The sequence below is a fragment of the Palaemon carinicauda genome, chromosome 22, assembly GCF_036898095.1.
Source record: "Palaemon carinicauda isolate YSFRI2023 chromosome 22, ASM3689809v2, whole genome shotgun sequence".
Taxonomy (NCBI): Eukaryota; Metazoa; Arthropoda; class Malacostraca; order Decapoda; family Palaemonidae; genus Palaemon; species Palaemon carinicauda.
The window spans coordinates 82,930,052-82,955,312 of record NC_090746.1 but is presented as its reverse complement, the minus strand read 5'-3'; the positions used below and the strand labels follow the sequence as shown (position 1 = coordinate 82,955,312).

At 41.9% G+C, this 25,261-nt stretch overlaps 1 protein-coding gene across 4 annotated transcripts in view; it reads left to right on the top strand.

Annotated features, from left to right (window-relative positions):
- LOC137616569 (endothelin-converting enzyme 1-like) overlaps positions 1-25,261 on the top strand; it is a 203,836-nt gene that overhangs the window by 171,193 nt on the left and 7,382 nt on the right. For all 4 annotated transcript variants that reach the window (XM_068346447.1, XM_068346446.1, XM_068346448.1 and 1 more), the window contains 2 exons: positions 13,170-13,286; positions 14,332-14,507. In XM_068346447.1, coding sequence (XP_068202548.1) covers positions 13,170-13,286; positions 14,332-14,507 — 293 coding nt within the window. The remainder of the gene's footprint in view (positions 1-13,169; positions 13,287-14,331; positions 14,508-25,261) is intronic.

Here is a 25,261-nt window from a genome sequence, read left to right as displayed (position 1 = left end):
TAGATTTCAATTCAAAAAGAGCTCTTGGCACAAGCCAATTAAGAGTAGGTAAATTGAAAATGGGGTTATATTTAATGGTGGCTGTTGTTGCTGCTGTTGTATGTGTGGAGTTATGTAACCTTACTACCATTCTAGCTTCAGTATATTCAACTGTAAAACTTGACATGACATTAGTAGGGCAAATGCTGTTTATTGGTTTCATCTTTCAAGTGGTAACTCTAGGCGATAACATCTTTTTAAAGTAGCTTGCGACATAAAGCAGCATAGGATTTAAGACAAATCAACTAAGGTGCCTTAACAGGTATCGACGGCCAGTATTTATTCACAACATGCTGTAATTAATATTTTTATGAAATATATTATTAATATCCCTATTTCGCCATGTTCTGTTTAAAAATTGCCGTAACATAGAGGTACCACTAAGAAGGTTCCATTGTTGATTGTATTTAACAGTGGCTTTAGCCTCTGGTTGTGTGAATTAGAATGTATAAGCGAAAACCAAAGGAAAAAGTATTTCTTGAATGAAACTGGTGTTTACTCGTGATTCTTGATGTGCGCATGACTGGAAAGCATGACCTGTCCTTTAGTAAGTGTTTATTTTTTAATTGTCAAACCGTTTTTCATCACAAAAGTGAACTGTATAAGAGTATATGTTGGGCAAAATAAAATGATTCCATTCATTGTATGTGCATTACTCCTAGTTTCCTGGACTTTTTAATTTCATAGTATAACCCCGTTCCTGTTTTCTTTCTTCTATCTTGCTTTCTAGCCACTTAACTTATCTTCATAATGCGTCTGGAAGGTCCCCCCCCCCCCATGCACTTAGGTCCCAAACACTGCACTGGTTCTTATGACCCAAAATCATGATGAAAAACTTGATACATTTTCATGGGAGTTTAGTGTACAGTAAAGATAAATTAGAAAGTACAATTATTATTGTGGTGTATTTGCCTCTTAGATATAAAGTGTGACTAGGTACCATCAAGCTGTATTTCAAATTTTAAATGTTTCTGGTAGAATAGTCTCTTATAGGTGAGAAGCAGGTATCGCTAGAATTCCCAAGTACTGTGCCCATAGCAGGATTGAATGAACACTGCTTTGTTAAAGTTGAAACAATTTCCATTTTGGTAAGGCAAATTGTAGCCTTACATATATCACTTGAATATATTTTCTTCCTTTCCCGTTATCTAATGATAGTTCAATACACCAATTTACCTAAGTTGGAAAGCTTGGACTAATCACCTTGAAACGAATCAATACCATAAAGAATGACTGTGTTCAGAGTAATAGTCTTGTAATTGAATATGAGATTTAAATAAGAAGTGGATGATAACATACATGAAAATTTGTTTTACTTAAGAATAGAACATTTCCTGGGAAAGCTTAGCTTGTTAGTTTAACCATTTAAAGTAGTTCCTTTTTTTATGTTCTATACCAGATTTAGAGGCAAACGTTTTCTGTTACAGAAGCATCAGGTTAATTCTCAAATTAATATTCAGGAAAGGGACTGTCCACAACACCTGTTTTCAACGTTGTCATACACCATTTTAACTATCTGATCATCTCATCATTTAGTCATAGAGAGCAATTTCACATACATCTTTGCTTATGTACTTTACTTATGGAGTCAGATACACTGCTTTCCTCTCTTAATTCTGAAATCATTTATGACCGAAGTGATAGTAGGGATACTTCATGCATCATAAACCAGATACATGTTTTTGATATTTTAGTTATTGTTCGGTGTAAACTTTAATTTTATGTTGTGACAGATTATAATCGACTAAGCATTTATCAGTAAACAATGCTGTATTCAGTGATTCCGATGGTAACTGTAGATGAACGCAAATATGATAGAAGTGTAATTTACTAAGATGCACATCTCCGAATCTCATTCTGGTAGTCAGCATTAAATGATGGCTAATGCTGGCTCTAAGGGGCAAACAATTTCTTTTATAAATAAGTAATGTATGTATGTCACTATAGGAATGGATTTTTTTTTTCAGCAATTTTCAGTCTTTAGATACTTAAATGATAACACTTGCTTGTAAACATGAAATCACTGGATGGAACATGTCCCATGATATGTGTTTTATCCTGTTTTTTTATGGCTTATATGAAATATAGATTTACTTATCACCAATATTCAAATACCAGTGCACTTTATATATTGTCAGCAGTGCTTTGCTGTAACATGCAGCAAAACATTTGTATAATTTCAGATTTAACGTGTATTTCCTTATCTCCTAAGGTTTTGCATGATTTTGTGCAGTATCTTGTAGGCATACTTAATAGAGATTATCTAATTAGCTTCTAAAGAAATACCTATAAAAAGCTACCCTTCTTTTACTTTGTGGTACCTGTGATGGTAAATGAGTCATACATCAATATTAATGATACATATAAAGTTTTGCTTCATGATATTTCATTGTGTAGATAATACAGTTGGGGAGCTTATTGGTTAGCAAAATTTAGTCTATTAAGAGCTACACAAATTGGTATCAAATATGTAAATGTTCTATCAGTACAGTATATAGCAAAGGAATTTTGAAGGTTGCCTTGGAATGAGAGCTCTTTAGGTGAAGAATCAAAAAATGAATTTTTTATTTGTATGACTTAAGTTTTAAGCAATAGCCCTACCAAAGTTAGATAGACTTTACGATACAATCAATAAACGGATTTTGAGCGAAGCGAAAAATCTATTTTTGGGTGAGATAGCCATGACGTCCTGATGGAAGGTTCCTTCCGTAGCTTCCTAAGGGTATATATGACTACAGTAGATATTCCCAGAGAATTAAACTAAAGGTTTCACAGAATTCTAACCTCTGGCGCAAGTACCCATAAGGTTTCCCTTTAGGATATCGTATAATAACAGGGGACGTATGCTTTTCACGCCACATAGCTATCTGCACCCCACGTAGCGTTTACGCTTCGAGTGGGAAGTGTGGCAAGTATGGGAGGACCCGTTACAAAACTCTCCTCCTGCGCTACTGTTACGGTACCTAGCGATGTAAACAAATGGCCGCTATAGCTGGCCGCCATTTTGACTGACGTCACATCCGCGCGCCTCATTCCTTCCGGCGTCTCTGTCAGCCTCCATGATACAATAAGAAAGAGAGGGGCCTGACAGACCAGAATAGAGAACTAGGGCGGGTCCATCAGGACGTCATGGCTATCTCACCCCAAAATAGATTTTTCGCTTTGCTCAAAATCAGTTTTTTGGGGCTCAAGCCATGATGTCCTGATGGAAGTGTACCAGAGAATTAGTGTATCGTGGATTTCTCCCATTTTGGTAGTGCCTTCGACTTCTAAACAATATTCCTCTGGTCTGATGACCTTAGAGACCGTGACATCTCCGTTACATGTCACTACCAATGGCATAAACTATGACATGGCTTCCTGCCCCCCTGGCAGGGAAGTCCTATTTGGATGAAAGGAACATCTCGAAGTAACCTGATGAAGAAAACTCGCCTGTAGACGAGGTTTTTGTCGGTCTCGCAGACAGATCAGGAAAGTTAAGTACTTGTGTTGGAACAAATATTTCACTTTTCTTTAGGTGAGTATATATCAGATAGGAGCAATATTATAACATGAATTATAATAGAGATCAAAATAGGGGCAATAAAACTCTGTAACAATAATGTATTTCATATAGGAGGGCGAAATAAGACGCATATGATACGAAATTTCTATTTTATTCAAGAAAATATTCGCGATAATATGAAATAAAGTAAATAATTTACAGTAAAATTGTTGGTTAACAAACATAGACTAAAGACTACATAAGACAGAAGTGTGGAATCTGAAAAGGAAGAACTTGCCATTACACATAAGTTCCAAGGGAACTATAAAGTCTTTTAAAGTCTCAGTACACTTCATGTCCAAATAAACATGTGGCACACGTGTTCAATTCTATGTTACTTCACCTTGTAGAAGAACAGTCTCTCGTGACACTAAGTGGCACTTAAAATCACTATGTATCGCACTAGGGTCAACACAGGCACCCGTTGAGTTAGAGTCCCGAAATAACTCACTCTCCTACGCAGCACTAAGCAGCAGATTTTAATACACTCCCTGCGGCTACCACGATTCTCTTGACCGCGCACCTGCTTCGCATAGTGTTTGAAAAACACTCTTGAGGATTTCCAGCCTGTGAAAGATCGAAGGCTTTCGAAATCCATTCCTTGCAAGAAATTTAGGGAAGAGGCAACTTTTCTAGGATCATGACCTGAGGGTGTACTGTCAGGATCTGCTCTGCGAATAAAGTAGGTGATCTTCACCCTTAGTTGTTTAAGTGACAAATCACTACCCGATGTTTCTCCTTTAAAGAGTTGTCCTCCACCAAAGTCTGAAGTTCTTCGAAGATAGACCTTTAGACTCTCCACTGGGCATAGAGAGACATCTTCCTTCAGAGGGCAGATTCTCCAGGGACCCCACCTCTTAGTAGGGAGTTCATTCTTAGCGAGAAACGTTGGGTCAGGGAAGAGGGTAAGTTCCCCTGTTTCGGCGAACTGTATCTGGCCCTCTTCTCTAGATAAAGCCACTATTTCACTGACTCGGGGTCCCAAGGCGAGAGCAAAAAGGAAAATCACTTTTTGAGTCAAGTCTTTCAGAGGGCAAGATTCATTGTCTAGGCTAGAGGCAAAATGGAGCACCTTATCAAGAGACCAGATGTGTCTTGGAGGGGGTGCAGGACGGAGTCTAGCACATGCCTTTGGAAGTTTGTTAAAGATTTTGTTGGAGAGGTCTATCTGGAAGGCATAAAGTAATGGTCTTGTCAAGGCGATTTACAAGTGGAAATCGTATTGGCTCCTAAGCCTTGTCCATGAAGGTGAATGAAGAAGGACAGGAAGAAATCTATGGAGATTTCCGTAGGATTCTTTGCCTTGACGAAAGACACCCACTTCTTCCAGGATGACTCATATTGCCTTCTGGTAGACTTTGTTATGTATTCCTCTAGGAAGTCTAAACATTTCTTCAAGATTCCAAACCTTTTCTTCACGGCTAGGGAGAGAAAATCATGAGATGAAGGTCTCGGGTTTTCCTTGATGAAGCGAAGACAGTCGACTTCTGAACCTGCTGGGAGAGAACTGGGTCTGGCAGAGGGATCAATCAGCTTGGGCTGTAGCTCCAGGACTAGAGGAAACCAGTTGCTCCGGGGCCACTTGGGAGCCACTAGGGCTGCTGTTCCTTTGAAGGTTCTCAGCTTGGAGAGGACTTTCAGCAGAAGGTTGGGTGGAGGGAACAGGTAAATCTTGGACCATCTGTTCCAATCCAGGGACATGGCGTCCACCGCTTCCGCTCTGGGGTCCTCGTATGGGGCCACGTAAAGAGGAAGTTGGTTGTTGTCGCTCGTCGCGAAGAGGTCGATCTGCAGTTCCGGGACTTGACGGGAGATGAAGGAGAATGAGTCTGCGTCTAGGGACCATTCCGACTCTATGGGGCTTGTCCTCAATAGAGCGTCCGCCGTCACATTTCGGAATCCTTGTAGGTGAACTGCTGAGAGGTGCCATCTCTTCTTGTCCGCTAGGCGGAAGATGGGTTGTAGCACTTGGTCGAGTTGGGGCGATCGTGAGCCCTGACGGTTGAGACATCTGACCACAACGGCGCTGTCCAGAGTGAGACGGATGTGGATCGAAGGACGATGGAACAGTTTCTTCAGAGTAAGGAGAACCGCCATGGCCTCCAAGATGTTGATGTGAAACGTCTTGAATAGGGGAGACCATGTTCCTTGAACTTGTCGCTGGTGGGAGTGACCCCCCCCCCCATCCTTCTAGCGAGGCATCCGTGTGGATGGTGACCGACAGAGGTGGTGGTTGAAGAGGAACTGATCTTTTCAGGTTCTTTGCCTCCGACCACGGCTTTAGGAGTGAGCGAAGCCTGGTTGGCAGAGGTCTCTTGAGATCTCTTCGAGCGATGGATGCGTTTCTTCTCCAGACTCCCGATGCATCTTTTAGCTGTGCTCGTAGCACTGGGTCTGTCACTGAGGCGAACTGGAGGGAGCCGAGCACTCCTTCCTGTTGTCGTCTTGAAATCCATTTGGATTTTAGAAGTCTCTTGACAGATCCGGCTATTTCCTTCCTTTTCTTCAGAGGGATGGAAAGATGGTGTGACTGAAGGTTCCAATAGATTCCCAGCCATTGAAACTTCTGAGCTTGAGACAGTCGAGACTTTTTGGTGTTGATTTTGAAACCCAGATGTTCCAGGAACTGGATCACCTTTTTGCAGGCACGCGAGCATTCTTCTGATGATGTCGCCAAGACCAGACAATCGTCTAGGTAAGCCATCACCTGGACGCCTTGAAGGCGTTGCTGTTGGACGATCGTGTCTGCGAGCTTCGTGAAGATTCTTGGGGCCACGTTGAGTCCAAAGGGCATGGCCCTGAAAGCGTATTGTCTTCGTTGAAGCCTGAATCCTAGGTAGGAGGAAGCCTGGAGATTCATTGGAATGTGCCAGTAGGCGTCCGCCAGGTCTATTGAGACCGTGTAAGCCTTGTGAGGCAGTAGGGCTCTTATATGTTGAAGAGTCAGCATCCTGAATTTGTTGTTCGCAATGAACTTGTTGAGAGGGGACAAGTCCAGAATGACTATGAGTTTGTCTGAGTCATTCTTGGGAACACAGAACAGTCTTCCCTGGAACCTGGTGGACTTTACCCTCTTGATCACCTTCTTGTTCAAAAGTTCTAGGACATATTCTTCCAGGATGGGGGTTGAGTGTTGGAAGAATTGGTGGAAGGTTGGAGGTGGTGTTATCCAGCTCCACCCTAGTCCCTTCTTGATGATGCTGTGGGCCCAAGAATCGAAGGTCCAACGATCCTGGAAGTAGCGGAGTCTTCCTCCCACCGGAAGCACTTCATTGCTTCTGGTTTCCCGAGGATTTACCACCTCGGCCGCTTGCTCCCCTTCCTCCTCTCCCTCTGGATGGACGTCGAGAGGAATCTTTGACGGAGCCCCTACCTTTGGGGCGAAAGGTAGTGGTAAAGGCAGGGGTAAAGACTGGTGACTGGGCCACCACCGGCTGAGGGACCAACTGAAAGGTCTGCTGTGGCTGAGCCACTAGCTGGGGAGTAGCGGGTGCTGGAAACTGGCGTTTGGCCTGACGCTGCTGAGGTCGGGGCTTGTTGGACTTCTTCTTAGGCTGTGGAACGTCATCCTGAGAAGATTTCCTCTTTCGGGACATGCCCCACTTGTTGAGAAGGTTCCTATTCTCAGTGGCGGCTCTGTCCGCAATCTCTTTCACAAGGTCCACGGGAAAGAGGTATTTGCCCCAGATGTTGGAGGAAATCAGTTTCCGGGGTTCGTGTTTGACGGTGACATCCGCAAACACGAATTCTCTACAGGCTCTCCGGGCCTTGATGAAGCTGTATAAGTCCTTCAGCAAGGTGGCATGGTGGGTCTTTGCGAGAACCATGTAGAAGCCTGGGACCCGAATGTCCCCGGCCATTGTCTCGAGTTGCACCTGAAGAGACAGAGAGGCAGCCAGCCTCTCCTTTGTGTCTTGTTCCCGATGCAAAAGGTACTCGGTGAGCTTGGGGAGGTTCTCGTAAAACTGACGTCCAGCGACGTCAGCCTCCAGCTTTCCAACCCTGAAAGTTAACTGGATGTCTTTCCATCTTTTATCATCGGGAGGTAGGGCGAGGGAGAGAGGCCTACATTCCTCCAATGTAGGGCAGGGTTTTCCTACCTCCACCGCCTTCAACACAGAATGCAAGGTCTTTTCCGCAAAAGGAAAGACCATGGTGGGAGGACCAAGAAAGGACGGGTGTTTCTTGCTTAGGGCCGGCATCTTGGAATTGGTGTAGCCCCTGCTCTTGAGGCAGTCGGCCAGCATAGCTTGAGCCTTGGAGTGCTCAAACACTATGACCTCCTTAGGTTCGGTCTCCTCCTTGGAGACTGGTTTGGACTTAAGACGGATGTAACAGTCCGGGTAGGCGTCAAAATTAGGGTAGAACTCCACCTCTTCAAGGGGGATGGCGCTTAGTTTATCATTAACAAAGATGCGTCCGGTCGTGATGGGCATGTGTTTTGCATGCCTCCAGGGATTGGTCACTGAGCAGCAGGGAAGATCCTTGACGGAAATCTTCTTCGGCTGTTTCTTCATACTCATGATTTCCCTCATGAGGTCCGCATGCCCCTGGCGGAACTTCTCATCCAGGAATGCCACCAGAGCTTGGAGGGTATCCTGGGCACCCGCCACCGCAGGTACTGGAGTGGCAGATGTAGAGGGGACTGGTTCTGAAACCACGACGGAAGCCACAGAGGGTGCACGGGCGATCTCGCCCTCAGAATCAGGGGTCTCCACTTGATCCTCTTCTTCTTCTTGACCCTCAGCCTTCAGGGTCCTTTCAGTGTCTTCGGACACATCCGACATCGTCTCCACTTCGTCGGTATGACAGCCTTGGAGAGCGTCCGAAACATCCGGTTCGACCGTCAGTTGGACGCAGGGGATCTCATCCTTGGGAATAACGGCATCAGCAGATGCCTTAGGAAAGAGCAGGACTCTCATCTTCTCGTTTGGGAGATAAGGCCCCGTGGCGTTCTTTTGGAAACCGCGCACCCACTTGCGCAGTTTCTCTCGGGCGTTGTCCCTGGCCTCCGCTGACGGAGGGTTATCGAACGCCTCATCGAGCAGGCTATTGCATACTATGCAGGCCTGCGGATCCCAATAGCGAAGGTTCCCCTTCGAGATCGAACAGCCAGCGTGGGTTCGGCACACCAGGTGGCCGTAGAAATTAGGGCGACGAACGCCGCAGAAGGCGCTCTCACACTTCACATACTCCTCCTGTAAAAGAATGAGGAAATGAGTATTTGGAAGTCAATACAATTATGACTTACAGTAATCTTAGATTAGAAGTAAGTTAATAAACTTGTAATATAAGATTCCATTTATGTATAAGCTTAGGATAGGTAAGCTAGAAAAGAGGTAGGAAAGACACATACTTGTGCATCCCGCCGAGCCAATTGCCGTGACCCCACACTGTAACTAATTCAAGAGGACCGTCATGGGCCCTGGGAGGAGGAAGAATATCCGTGTTGGATGAGCCAAGCTTAGGCTTCCTCTAGGGAATTAGGTACGGTGAGAGGGGGAAGCTGAATTCATTCAGTGTAAAAGAAAAGGGGGATAAGGTAAGCCCCCTTATCAGGTTAGGTCCCGGCAAGAGACGCGCAGAATATGCTGGAAAGATTTTACCGTACAACTATACACAATAGTTTTCAGTCTAGGGTATAACTATACCATAGGTACACTGGCTATTATCCATAGCTGCACAATAATAGCTGCCGGCACTGGGCCAGCAGGAGGGAGGAGTGACTGTCCACTGTAAAGCCAAGATTGGTGGCGCTGGCAGCCTGGCGGCATGCCGGAAGCTCGTCTGGCGCCGTCAGGTCCCCATCAAGGATGGACCCTTCCAAGCCATCAGTCTATGTGGCAGAGAGAGAGGGTGACACCTTAGGTGATGGCAGATCGCCGGCAAGCCGGTAGATGGCTGGCAACGGCATACCGACACTGACATCATTCAATGAGGCAGGTAGGGTACCGGAGACACTGACGGCTAACGCCGGCAGAGTGAAGGCGGCAGTGGACCAACACTAAGAGAGAGAGAGGGATAGGATAAGAGGAGAAAGAGGGAAGGGTAATACCCAGTACCCATTCCTTTCTTCCTCCGGAAGAAATGTTCAAATGAAAGGGAGGGGTGCGACCTTTCATCCGGCGGCAGAGAGCCGGCAGTCGGCTATGTTGCCAGTGGCGGCCCAAGGGAGGACCGAAGAACACTCAAAGAAGGGAGGTCCTCCGCCGGCAGACCAACCGACGAATGCTATCCCATAGTTCGACTATATGTGGGAAGCCTAGCAGTACGGACTGACCAACGAAAGGACCAAGCCGAACCCACACCCCGCCGGCACGTGGTGGAGTTGTAGGACGGCGGACAGGGGTGTGATGGCTAGCCAACATAAAAGGGATAGAGGGGGAGGGGAGTGTATGGGGGAAGCGTAGCTCCCACCGGCACTCCTAGGGGTGGAGATTCTGTTCAGGGCTAGCCTGTCTAGGTAGGAAGAGTCCATTCTCTAGCCTAGGGTAGGTTAGCACAGAGTAGGTACAGGACTAGTGTCCTGTCCTAAACTATAAAGAAGCAGAATCCCCTTAGACTGCCTAACCTAGGCTAGGTGAGCTAGTCTCCTAGACCAGGAAAGGCAGGGGTAGTTCAAGTCGCTAGGCCACAGGAAGGAAGGGTCGCAACCCAACCAAGTGTGGATTAGGGGGAAGGGCAGAACCCCACCACCTTTGCCCTCCAGCAGGGACCAGAAGGAGAGTACATTCACCTTAAGGAGGGCTGGGGATGAACGACTGGTACTCTGAGGTTCTGTCCCAAACTCAAAGCGCATGTACTATGGCAAGGAGAAGGGAAAGAAAAACTCCTAGCCCAACCTACCCGAATGTATCGAGGTTAGGAGGGCTAGGATGTAGCCTAGGCTACCTCAGAGGGAGGAGATTACCTTAGATAAGGTAACTGGGGAGATGAGGAAGTATACAGGAGCCCTAACGTTATGTTAGGGGCAAGGGAGTCGACTACCAAGATCACCGAAACCCCTTGTATGCTTCCTAGAAGGCGAAAAAACATATGTGCAATCACTGAATCTTGTATGTATAAATGCCTATATCTTCATTTCGTAATATAACACTAGGAACACTTATTATATCATGCAAGAAGTAAACATGAACACTTAGGCTATCAAGCCTAGGGGCTAGGCTAGCAATCTAGCATAGGGTTCGGCTAACTGTGATCGCCGAAAACGAATACTACCAGCATAATACAGTATAACTAATTCCTAGCAATGAAGACTAAATAACTAATGTTGATAATTAGTTATAAGACCGGGAAGGCTATTCTGGCTAACTAAATAAAGCATGCGAGGCGAACAGCAGCGTCACAACATGACGCCTCCGGTCGGGGCACAGCTCCGCCACAAAACACAAGATTAAAAGATAAAAAGTCGTTACTTTACGGCTGGAGCTTATTATACAATACAAGAATATGGTACTCAACTTTCCAGAAGAAGGCGAGGCTGAAGATTGCAACATGATGAAAATTACTTAGCGAGCACTGGGAAAAACACCTAGTCAGAGATGCTACGTAAAAAGGAATGAGGCGCGCGGATGTGACGTCTGTCAAGATGTCGGTCAGCTATGGCGGCCGTTTGTTTACATCGCTAGATACCGTAACAGTAACGCAGGAAGAGAGTTTTGTAACGGCTCCTCCCATACCTGCCACACTTCCCCCTCGAAGCGTAAACGCTATGTGGGGTGCAGATAGCTATGTGGCGTGTCAAGCATACGTCCCCTGTTATTATACGATATCTTAAAGGGAAACCTTATGGGTACTTGCGCCAGAAGTTAGAATTTTGTGAAACCTTTAGTTTAATTCTCTGGGAATATCTACTGTAGTCATATATACCCTTAGGAAGCTACTGAAGGAACCTTCCATAAGGACGTCATGGCTTGAGCCCAAAAATAAAGATTTCTATGAAAAATTTTAGGCTGTAGGATCTTATTTCTTACTCTTATCACTAAATGCAACAGAACATATCTATGAATTTTCCTGGAGTGGAACAGACTTACCAGTTCAAAAAACAAATGAATGTAAATAGTAAAAAAGGTTGTTAAAATCGCAACATTGAATAACCTGAGATTGATGAAAACCAATAAATTCCTAAATAAATGCATTAAAGATTTTTACTTCATTTATGAATGAGAAACAAAGAATAGTATTCCCTGTAAATTTTAAGTCTTCTTTCTAAGGCCACATATCTTATTTATGAATTTTTTTTGTGAACTGTGGAGCTGGTATGTAATTTTGAAAACAGTTTAGAGTTAGAATTTGAAAAGTATAAGTAAACTATTTTAATATTCGTTATGGGTAATAATTATACACAATTCTTTTTATTGTGTAGTAACTGCTTTATCACATTTTGATAGAGAATGTTGTCATACTAATCTGGAATGTGGTAAGCTCACAAAATAAAGACTTTTCTGACATGCTATTGTGCATACCTAGAAATCTCTAACAGATGAAATTCATTATAGGAGTTTTGCAAATGTTAAAGTAAAAAATAATATATTAGATTGATTATTGCGTGTATTGTTCCCCCTAGTTGAATGTTTGTTTAGATTATCTGTCTCACATACGATTTGAGTATGTGTACCGCTAATTTATTTTTCAGTTTCCCGTTCGGCTGTAATTAACCACATTGATTAATTCCACTGCTTTATCATGCGATTATCAAGTTTGAGGATACTGTATAACTTTATTGAAAAACCTCTGCAAGTATAGTTTCACAAACGTATAGTATATTTGCAGTAAGAAATGTCAGAAATGAAGAATACGCTTATTTCAGGGTTGATGGGCATTTATAACCATGCTTGATTTCTAATGATTATTTTTGCAACATTTTGATATTTTTACACTACCCCCCTTTGGGTGTTACTGATGCAAGTAACAAATTCTTAAAAATTCCAATCCTTTCATTTGTTATCTATATTTTGGGTGGGAAATTACTTCTGTGGAGTTTCAATTTCATTTATCAAACTTTAGAGATATTTTGAGATTAAGGTAAATATTAGTACAACTATTGTTTTTGATCTCTGTTAAATCTGATGTTTTGTATTTTAGTACAATATGATACAACTATTTATTCATGAAAGAGACTTGGGAAATCCTTGGAAATCAGAAGATGATAATATTCAGTAGTTACTTTTGTTCATAATAACATTATATACCATTCTGATTAGCGTGGAATCATATTTAGCTTTTTTTGTGATTGTAGTGTTTCTGATTATAGATTGAAGTCATTTATGGAAAGATGAGAAAGGAAAACAATGCTATTCTAGTTTTCGGATTTATTTATAAGAACTTCCTATAGGCCTTAATAACGATATTTATAATATTGATTATTTGTTGATATTTCTTATACGATCACTAATGCTTTATAGTTGTTATTACTCTACATTTTCAATGAAAAACTTTTTATACGTATATTGGAATCTCTCTCTCTCTCTCTCTCTCTCTCTCTCTCTCTCTCTCTCTCTCTCTCTCTCTCAACAATGGACAAAGCCTATCATATATATAATATTATACTAACGATGATCATTTTTTTTGTTTTTCCTTTCACCAGCTGAATAACATGACTCTGCAAGTTGGCTACCCGGAAAGATTGTTGGATCCTACCGTGATCAACTCATTCTATGAAGAGTATACCATTTTCATCAAAGATTTCTTCCAGAATCTTCAGGTAAGATTTGTTTTGAATGTTTGATGTTATCACCGTAAATAAATCGTTCTTGTTGAAAAGATATCATGTTTTGTATTGCTGTGATATATCTTGTGGCTATACAAAAGTTGCGTGACATGTTTAGAAATTACTTTCCCTTTTATTACATTTGGTATGTGTTACGCCAAATCGAAAATGCCCTCTTATAGAGTTTGCTTACAGCCTAATGTAAAGTTATAGAATATTGTATATAAAATGTCTAACTGGAAGAGGAAAGTTTGTTTTGAATATTTGTATATGTTTCTTTTTGATTGCTTACATTGATTGTTTTCATTTGGTAATGTGACATCTGTTAGCTAGGGTAAGGAATGTAAGATTTCCTTGGCTTATCATGTTATATTGGATTTCTTGTTCTAGACTAACAGGCGAATCCTTTGAGCTCCTAACCCCCCAAACACAGGATATCAAATGCGTTGTATACTGGGGTGTGTTGTAAATCTTTTTATTTGGAAATTAAGACAGTAACCAAAAACACACTTCATAAATATTAATAGTAATGGTTGTAATTTGCCAGTTGTGTATAGAGCACTGCAATCTATTTTTTTTTCAATTGAGAAATTATCTATCATTAATATTTTGTTTAGTTATCGCAACATGGAATTAATTGCTGATGGTGTTGATTGTGTTGCGATTACAGTCTTTCATTGAGAAATTGTATTATCGTTGTTAAAGATGATGAGACTGTAGAATTGACAACTTCAGTCAAATCCGGATTATTTTCTTATAATTGTGTTTGATAGTAAAAGAGGGGGATCCACGGGACGCTTTTATCAAGGACTGGACCTGATAAAGAAAAACTGTACTATAATTATGTAATTAATGACAAATTGTCAAAGGTATTGGGATCTTTAACACTGATATTCAAAATTATTATTTCAAGTCAGTTTATAAGTAAATGGATTAATTTAGTGGTATACAAAATTCTGGTTAAGCACATAGTGTTTCATGAAATGATGCTTTACTAGTATTTATAGATCACATTTATAAAGTAACTTTTATATTTCAGGATTCCATGAGAAACAGCAGGAAACAATTGGAACTGAAACTTACTGACCCCATGCCTGAGTCAGAATGGATTGATGCCTTGTCAGCCGATGATGTCTCTTATATTCATGAAGCCAACAAGATTGTCATTCCTCCACACCTTGTCAGCCCACCTCTATTTCATCGCAACTATCCTTAGTAAGGCTCAAAGGGTGCACTGATTTAGTAGAGCTTGTAGGTGTACCAAAAAGATTGTATAATTTCCTTTTCGAGATCATGATGAATTGTATACATAATACTGTATTAATATCTCTTGCCAAATACTGTACAACTTAGCCACTCTAATAGGGCATAAAATCTAAATTCCTATTCTTTTCCATCTTACTCATCATAATAGGAAGAGTACAGCCCCAAGAAAAAATTTTTCACTTTTATTTCATTGTTCGTTTAAGACTGAGGAAGCAGTCTTACCTTATTACCCTATTGGTTCTAAATTGACGCACAAAGCCAACGTTTGTAAATAATGCTAGCAATTTATTAATACATTTTGCCAAATCTAACTGTTAATGAATACAATCAGTGTTTTGACATTCTGCTGCTCCTTATCAATCAATGTAAAGAGGCTCAGAAGTCCGAGTTCTTAAAAAACGGATTTTGAGCGAAGCGAAAAATCTATTTTTGGGTGAGATGGCCATTTCGTCCTGATGGAAGTTCCTAAAGGGTAGCTTCCTTGGGTATATATAACTACGGCGATATTCCCAGAGAATTTACCTTAAGGTACCCAGAATTCTAACTCCTGGAGCGAATATCCCTAATAAAAGAACCAGGGATATCGCGAAATATCAGAGGACGTATTCTTGACACGCCACATAGCAATCTGCACCCCGAACAGAGTTAACACTTCGAAGGGGTCAATTGGCAAGAAAACGAAAACGAGAAAGAAAGGAGAGCCGCTCGCAAGGTATCTCTCCTCTCCCGTTTCGTAAGCGTGCATTGCGCCGCTCACGGCGCCATCTGTATTCCTTGTAGCGATACACGAGGTGCTACAGATACTGTATGTAGGGAGGGGACCTACAGCCCTTTAAAGAAAGGGAAGGGCGGGTCCATCAGGACAACATGGCCATCTCATCCAAAAATAGATTTTTCGCTTCGCTCAAAATCCGTTTTTTGGGCTCAAACCATGTCGTCCTGATGGAAGTATACCAGAGCATTACTGTATCTGTGGATTCTCAAAACGTGCCGTACTCCCCGAAGGTATTTCCCGGCCAACTAGACCTAGAGACCTAAGATGTTACCGTCATACATCTTTTCAACTAACCATAGACCATGTTAATGCTTCCTGCCCCCTACAGGGAAGAGTCCTACTAGACTCTGGAAAAGTCTCGAAGAGTACATATACCTATGTATGAATAACAGACAAGCCAATATAGTGGTCTCACCCTATATCATGTAAAGCATAGTTTGTAAAGAACCACTGAGTCAATATGAAATATCGACCAGTTCTCCATTCAATACTGGATTGGACAAAGGTTTATATCCGAGTAGGCGGAAAACTTGCATATCCGCCACCGTCCCCTCAGGGCATGGAGTCCTCCCGCAAAGGGAAAGCATAAACCAATGCAAAGAATGCTTGCATAAAGGAACAATCTATTAGAATTATCCCAGATAAATATACATAGAACGTAATGCAAAATTATATCAAATAAATTGACACAGGTGAAGGAGACGCAAGGTTCACAAGAACTAGTTTATTGACAAACAATAAATAAAACAGGTTAAACAACCATTTTATATATATATATATATAAGAGGAGGATAACCAACAAATAAGCATAAGCATGATAGTAAACAGAAACTTGTTTATCTGAAAGAAAAACATTAGCGCCACTTTTAACATACCGAGGTATCAAGATCATAAAAGTCTGTATTACTAATCAGTTACATTAGCGTTGGAAACGCTCGGCACACATGTCTGCACTTATGCTAGGTTCACCTTTGAAAGTGGAACAGTCAATGTGGGCAACCCAGTGCCCTAACACTTAGTTTGTAGAACAGTTCGTAACTACACACTCACCCCGGAATTAATCGTCCCAATTAAATCCACTGTTCCTCGCAGAGTTAAACAGCAGGGTTAACGACACAACCCACTGCTACCACAGACCTCTTTAGTTGCTCCACTTGCTTCGCATAGTGACGAAAGAACACTCTGGAAGACTTCCAGCCAGTGTATGAACGAAGATATTCAAAATCCATACAATTAAAGAAATTTAAGGATGAGGCAACTTTCCTCGGATCGTGACCTGCGGGTGTACTGTCTGGATCCGCTCTGCGAATAAAATAGGTAATTTTCGCCCTAAGTGGTTTCAGTGATAAATTTGAGCCTGATGTTTCTCCCCTGAATAGTTGACCACCCCTGAAGTCTGAAGTTCTACGAAGATAGACCTTTAGGCATTCCACTGGACATAGAGATGCATCTTCTTTCAGAGGGCAGATTCTCCAGGGACCCCACCTGTTGGTGGGTAACTCGTTCTTGGCGAGAAACGTAGGATCCGGAAACAGGTTCAGTTCTCCCCCATCCAAGAACTGAACACGACCCTCCTCTCTCGAGAGGGCTACAATTTCACTAACCCTGGCCCCCGACGCGAGTGTAAATAGGAAAATAACTTTTTGGGTCAAATCCTTTAAAGCACACTCCTCATTGTTCAACAGCGAAGCGAAATGAAGAACTTTATCTAAAGACCATGAAATGGGCTTTGGAGGTGCTGATGGTCTGAGCCTAGCACAGGCTTTCGGAATTTTATTAAAAATATCGTTAGCGAGGTCGACCTGGAAGGCATATAAAATGGGTCTTGTCAAAGCAGATTTACACGTTGATATTGTGTTGGCTGCTAACCCTTGACCATGGAGGTGGATGAAGAAAGATAAGAAGAAGTCCGTCGAGGTCTTTTGCGGATTCTTCGCCTTGACAAAGGCCACCCATTTCCTCCATGATGACTCATATTGCCTTCTAGTAGATTTGCACTTATATTCCTCTAGGAAGTCTATACTGTCTTTCGAAATCCTGAAACGTTTTCTCACCGCTAGGGAGAGAAAATCATGAGCTGCAGGTTCCGGGTTTTCTGTGATGAAGCGCAGACAGTCGACTTCTGAACTCGCTGGGTCAGAACTGGATCTGGTAAAGGTAGACACTTCAACCGCAGTTCCAATGCCAGAGGGAACCACACACTGTTCGGCCACTTGTGAGCCACTATTGCCGCTACTCCTTTGAAAGATCTCAGTTTGTTGAGGACCCTCAACAGAAGGTTGTGAGGAGGGAACAGGTAAATCCTGGACCATTTTTTCCAGTCGAGGGACATCGCGTCCACTGCTTCCGCCAAGGGATCCTCGTACGGGGACACGTAAAGGGGTAACTTCTTGTTGTCTTTCGTCGCAAAGAGGTCTATCTGCAGTTCTGGGACTTGACTCAAGATGAAGGAGAATGATCCTGCGTCTAGGGACCATTCCGACTCTATCGATGTGAACCTGGATAGAGCGTCCGCTGTCACATTGCGGACTCCTTGAAGGTGAACTGCCGACAGGTACCACTTCTTCTTTTCCGCCAGTCGAAAGATGGCCAACATCACCTGGTTGAGTGGTGGTGACCTCGATCCTTGTCGATTCAAGCATCTCACAATCACCTCGCTGTCCAGCACCAACCTTATGTGGATCGAGCGACGAGGGGAGACTTTCTTCAAGGTAAGGAGTACTGCCATAGCTTCCAGAAAGTTTATGTGAAATGTCTTGAATAGATTGGACCAAGTCCCTTGGGCCTTCTTCCGATGAGAATGACCTCCCCACCCCTCCTTCGAGGCGTCTGTGTGAATAGTCAACGAGGGGGGAGGTTGCTGAAGAAGTACCGACTTCTTTAGTTGCCTGACTTGGGACCAAGGCCTGGGAAGCGTACGTAGACGAAGCGGAACTGGTCTTATCAGATCTCTTCGCGCGTTTGATGCATAACTTCTCCAAACTCCGGTTGCATCCTTTAGCTGTGCTCTTAGCACCGGGTCTGTTACTGAGGCAAACTGGAGGTAAGCCCTCATCTTCTCACTTGGAAGATAGGGCCCAGAAGTATTCTTCTGAAAGCCCCTTACCCAGGTACGAAGCTTCTCCCTTGCTGCGTCCCTTGACTCCGCCGTCTTAGGGGAATCAAAAGCCTCAGTAATCAGGTTTGTGCACACGGTACATACCTGCGGGTCCCAATACCGGAGATCACCTTTGGAGACTGCGCATGCTGCGTGCCTCCTACACAAATCATGTCCGCAGAAGTTCTTGCTGCGGACGTTGCAGAAAACGCTTCCACACTTCTGATGGTCCTCTTGTAAAGAGAAGAAAATTCCATGAGTATCAAGTGAACTACGTATCACTGGATATACATAGCTTAGCACAATTAAACTAGAAAGGAAAGACACACACTTGTATTTCCCGCACAGTCAATTGCCGCAACCTTCCAGATAATAAAATCGTATGGTTAATCTATTCTAGAGCAACCAATGAATAATTTCCAGAGGAAACAGGTGTAGCTCACACCCAAAAAATTATTTTAAAATGCTGGATAGTAGACAAGAAAGAACTCACTTTCTTTATCTGTAAGGTTACACCAAAGGGTTGTGCGAGACAACACAAAGGTGTTAGAAAAACTTAGTGTTGTAACAAATACTATACTATAGTTTTCTCCCTACAGTATATACTATACTGAAAAATACTGGCTACAGTATAGAAGGTAATGTGCTGGCTGGCACACACCTTAACTAGTTCCAAAGTATACTACTTAAGAACTATAAGGTGGAAGAACGCTGGTTCAAATGCATGTGCCGGCCGGCAACTACACAAGATAGCACCCGGCTGCCGGCCACCAATCGTAGCGGCCAGCAGACAATGGTGTGATATATAGCCGGCCGGCAAAGGTATACAACCAATGCCGGCCGGCAGCAAAAGAACCAGAGAACTCCGACTGCCCGGCTGCCGGCCACTCAGGCCGGCAGCGGGCTAGGGTACAACACTAGAAGAAAAACAGAATGGATGCCGGGATAAGAGACTGTACTACTTCATAACCCGGCACCCCGAAAGAGTGCACATAAGGAAGAGGAGAATATAACTTCAGGCTTCCTGACCAATGCCATCTAGCTCTACAGACAAACATGGATGAGAGACCAAGGGAGGTCCGGGCAGCACTCAAAGCAGAAGACCCTTGCCGGCCGGCACGCACTGCCGGCCGGCAAGGGACTGAGTCAACCCCACATCCTAACCTATGCTAGGTACAGATGTAGAATGACGGACAGGAATGCAATGGGTAGGCCATTACAAAGGAAAGAGGGGGAAAGGGAGAAGAGGGTCCTGCCAACCTTGCTCTAGTAATGAATCACCCGCAGCCAAGAAAACTCATCTTAGCCTAGGGGAGATCCGAGGAGGGAGGCCAGCAATACTTGCCAACTCCCTCACAACCAAAGCAAGGAAGGCGTTGTTATTCACAGAAAAGAGGATCTTATCCTCCACACCGAGAACAACAACACTGGACTAGTCTGCTAGATCACAAGAAGAAGGAATCATCTCATACAGAAACCTTCGAAAGTGAACTAAGGAGGCTAAGCCTCCTATGTCTGTTGTCAGTCTAGCAAGGGAATCTCAACCACAAGCTAGACATAAACAGACTCAGACTAAGAACTCTGATGTCCTGCCCCCTCCCTGAAGCCAGACTTACTGGAAACAGGAAGGAACAGAAACACCCTAATATAGTTGTATCTAAAGTCAATTGAGATAAACCATTAGGGTTAAGCCCAAGGCTTAAACAGAGGGGAAGGGATTGCACACTTTCCCCGAAGAGAAGAGAGCAACCGGGGAGTGTGAGAAAGTATACTAAGGCCCCATAGACAACTAGCCTAGGCGCAAAGAGAATCGATTACCTAAATCACCGAAACTCACTCGTATACTATCTTGGAAGAAAATCAACCTAATCTTAAATGTATAAAACTGCCTAAAGCTTCAATAAAATTTTAAAACACTCGGAAATCTGAATATCATGCAGGAAAGTACTAGGGCCAGACGACTAGGCTACAAGGTCTAGCGTAGGCCAGAATCGGGAAATCCTTCGCCAAAACAAAAATACTAAAAGTATCATATAAAGAAATCCTATGTAGCGCTAAACTGCTAAAATTATTAAAGCGAAACAGCCGGGAACGTCGCTCTGGCTAACTAAATAACTCATACCTAGCGAGCGACAGCGTCCAGGACGCCTCCGGTAGGCAACAGCTCTTGTAACAACGATTTCACTATCAAATCACTTTTAAAATTACCAAGAGCTTACATTTATACATAAAATAAATAATACTCAACTTATCAGAAGCAGAAGAAGTTGGAGAAAGCATTATAAGTTGAAATAATCCAAGAATTGCGAGAAACACAGGGAAAAAACACCGAGTTGTTGAGCTACGCAAAAAGGAATACAGATGGCGCCGTGAGCGGCGCAATGCACGCTTACGAAACGGGAGAGGAGAGATACCTTGCGAGCGGCTCTCCTTTTTTTCTCGTTTTCGTTTTCTTGCCAATTGACCCCTTCGAAGTGTTAACTCTGTTCGGGGTGCAGATTGCTATGTGGCGTGTCAAGAATACGTCCTCTGATATTTCGCGATATCCCTGGTTCTTTTATTAGGGATATTCGCTCCAGGAGTTAGAATTCTGGGTATCTTAAGGTAAATTCTCTGGGAATATCGCCGTAGTTATATATACCCAAGGAAGCTACCCTTTAGGAACTTCCATCAGGACGACATGGCTTAAGCCCAAAAAGCGTAATACATCCAAACAGTGTAATTAGATTATCTGTAGAAACTTTAATTCTCAAATACCTTAAATATATTTGTTATAAGATTTTTGGTAGTTGAGCCTATTCCATGAATTTCAACTGATTTTGATAATTGGCTTCAGTCATAGGTCCAATAACGGAAATATATATTGATATGTACAAATTCTTACCATAAAAGTATTTTGTGTAATAGTAATTTCTCAGCTACCCCCTCCCATCATAATGCTGTAAGTCCGTAAATCTCCTAAATAAGAGTATTTGACTTAAGAACTTTTAAATGAGTGTACACTGTTTATGTCAAGAAGTAAACCACCTGTTCATGCAATGGGTCTCGCTGGATTGGCAGGACCAGGACAGCCTGGTAGATCAATAGTGTGTTTGCTTCTTCATGATCTTTGTCCTGGAATAACAAGCCTTCGTTGCTTCTAGTATTCCCTAAGGAAGAGGTGATGACCTGTTTGCATGATACACAATTGCACTCGATAGTCATTACAGCAAAATAGATGGTCTGATCAACCTTCATTTTGTTATGTGAAAGGAACCTACTCATTGGGATGTGTTTTATGTTTGCTTTGTCTCTGACCTGATACTGGATTGTTGTTCTCCCTTGCTTTCTTTTATCTATTGTGGCCCTCCTCAGAAAATCATCTCAGTATGTGTCAAACATAAAGAAGATGATTTCATCATAATCTCCTTTAAGGGAAATCAGCTTGTCATTGATGCATCCACTGACATTTTTTACTGTCATCATGGTTGCTGTTTTATTGGCCATCATCTGTAGAAGAACCATTCCATCTACCGGGTTTATCTTGCAACTTGGAACATCTGGTGTGGTGCCAATCCCATCTTCTGCTCGATGATCTTCACGTGGAATTTCTTCTGTTGCCAAGCTGGCAGGTGGAAACACTTCGGTTTGTCCAATCATGGTAGGATTGTAACGTGGAGCAAAAAGGGCTCTTGGTATCAGAGTTAATTCGTAGTTCACAATGGCCTCTTTCTGTTTAATGTCTGCAAGATCTGGCCAGGACCATCAGTCAAAATAAATCGTTGGTCTCATTTAGATCCATAGTGTTGACTTTGAGTTTTACTAAGCTACAACCCTTGTTGGAAAAGCAAGATGCTATAATAACAAGGGCTCCAACAGGGAAAAATAGCCCAGTGAGGAAAGGCAATAAGGAAATAAATAAACAATATAATAAATAATGAAAATTGAAATAAGATATTTAAAAAAACATCAACATTAAAACAGATATTTGACTTATAAACTATAAAAAGACCTATATGAGCCTGTTCAACATAAAAGCATTTGCTGCAAGTTTAAACTTTTGAATTACTACTGATTCAATTACCCGATTAGGAAGATCATTCCACAACTTTGTCACGGCGGGAATAAAACTTTTAGAGTACTGTGTAGTATTGAGCCTCATGATGGAGAAGGCCTGACTATTAAAATTAACTGCATACCTAGTATTACGAACATGGCGGAACTGTCCGGGAAGATCTGAATGTAAAGGATGGTCAGAATTATAAAAAAATCTTATGCAACATGCATAGTGAACTAATAGAACGACAGTGCCAGAGATTAATATCTAGATCAGGAATAAGATATTCAATAGACTGTAAGTTCCTGTCCAACAAATTAAGATGAGAATCCGCAACTGAAGACCAGACATGAGAACAATACTTGAAACAAGGTAAAAGGATAGAATTAAAACTCTTCAGAATAGATTGATCACCGAAAATCTTGAAAGACTTTCTCAATAAGCCAATTTTTTGTGCAATTGAAGAAGACACAGCCCTAATGTGTTTCTCAAAAGTAAATTTGCTGTCGAGAATCACACCTAAAATTTTAAAAGATTCATACAAAGTTAAAGAAACATTATCAATGCTGAGATCAGGATGTTGAGGAGCCACGGTCCTTGACCTACTTACAATCATACTTTGAGTTTTGTTAGGATTCAACTTCATACCCCATAATTTGCACCATGCACTTATTTCAACTAGATCTCTATTCAGAAATTCAGCAATCCCAGATCTACATTCGGGAGATGGAATTGATGCAAAAAGGGTAGCATCAGCTGCATATGCGACAAGCTTGTTTTCAAGACCAAACCACATTTCATGTGTATATAGTATGAAAAGTAATGGGCCAAGAACACTACCCTGAGGATCACCAGATATCACATTCCTATACTCACTATGGTGCCCATCAACAACAACTCTTTGCGATCTATAACTTAAAGATTCAATAATGAGGCTAAGAAACGACCCACCCACTCCCAACTGTTTCAGTTTGAAAATAAGGGCCTCATGAATAACACGGCCAAAGGCAGCACTAAAATCAAGGCCAATCATATGAACTTCCTGATTACAATCAAGGGATTTCTGTACAGCATTGATTGTGGACATGATCATCCTGTACTTACTGGTGCCCATAGGCCGATATCTCCATTAATTCACTCTGACTCATAGTCTTCACACAACTTTTGATCAGTGACATCTGTATTCAAGATTATTAGTAAATACTTGTCAAAGGTGTAGGCATGAATGATCACATTGTGCAGCTTGTTACCTTCAGCAGCAAATGGGTTCCACATCCTCTTCATCACCATGACTTGCCATTGCAGAATAAACCACGTTTTCCTTGCATGCCTCTGAGGAAGAGAAAACAGCTGACTTACTTCAATATTCTTTGAGACAAGATTTTAGAAGTGACAAGGCACTGAGGATCTTTTCTTTCAGATATTTTCTATTGAATATAGGTATTTGATTTTCCCAGCCTTTTATGCAAAACATATTGACATGTTTTGATATCTTCCATCATAGGGATGTATGCTTAGTTCTATGTTTGACCTGTTCTGCTTCCACTGGTGTTGGTTTCTTACTGTCAATGGAACATCAACTGAATGCACATCCCTGGTCCAATGTATGTGTTCAGTCTTGCTTTCAATTTTCAGAACTGGGTAATATGTTTGATATCTTGACCCTTCCGTACCTTGGAATTCAATTGTATAAACCAGGAGTCTGAATCCACTCTTAATTTAGTACTGTACATTGTCTTCGAGTCCGAATCCACTCTTAATTCAGTACTATATTGTATTCCAGAACTTCATGTATGGGACTAGAACTTATCAAATTTTAATCAAATTAGATAATTACATCTGAGCAGTTAGCCCAAAACCAGTAGTCAAGGAACTGGGAAAGGCTTCTGTTCAGCTGACCTGTACTTCTTTCCTTGATTTTAAATGTATTAGGTTGAATTTGGAATCCTCTTAGCCTTGTCTTCTTTTAATTCCCTACAACTTGGAAAATTGAGTAAGGTTAAATATTTAATGCAAAGCCCTGCAATTTCATAGAGCCTGTAGTTATACCACAGCTAAAGGCTAAAGGAGGCTTTATGATGTCCGAGATTTTCCCATTATCAAAACTCTGAGTAACAAACAAAAAGGGGCATTGTGTTCCCTTCACAAACTTCTATTTATACAGTAATGTAACAAAACAAATTGAATATGAATAAACCCTGAATCCTGCAAAGTGCAAATATATATAGGCTCTTAGAAAGAAGAATCATGCATTTCAACTCAATAAATTTTGCTTGTATAGGCTAGCAATCATAATCTTGTTTTGGTTTGAAATTCTTTTAAGAGGGGTTTTCGATCTGTGGAAACGTCAAGTTGAGTCTAAACATGGAAAACTATTGCTTTGCCTTTCCATAACTTGTATGGTTAAGTGTATGTTTTAGTTCCGAGGTAATTTATGTATTTGGTAAGGGGACTTTAACATTCTGTGTAAGATAACACATTTTATTGTCATCTCTGTTTTCAAATTAAGAAATTTTTAATTAATTTAGGAGAATTCTTAACTTTCATTCAGTGATCAATGGGTATGAGCATTATATCAGACACTTTGTAATATTTCGTGAGATTAGGTAACTATCAGGCAACATTTGCAAGCTGAAAATTAGGGAAGCTCCATTGTATAGCAATAGTAAATAATTGATGCCATTTCTATTTCCTTTTAGATAATAAAAAAATATTTAAATCAATCCGTTTAAGAGTTATAATGTAAAAAGTTCATATCCCATTTCGTCACTGTCCACACTCTTTCATTCTTATCT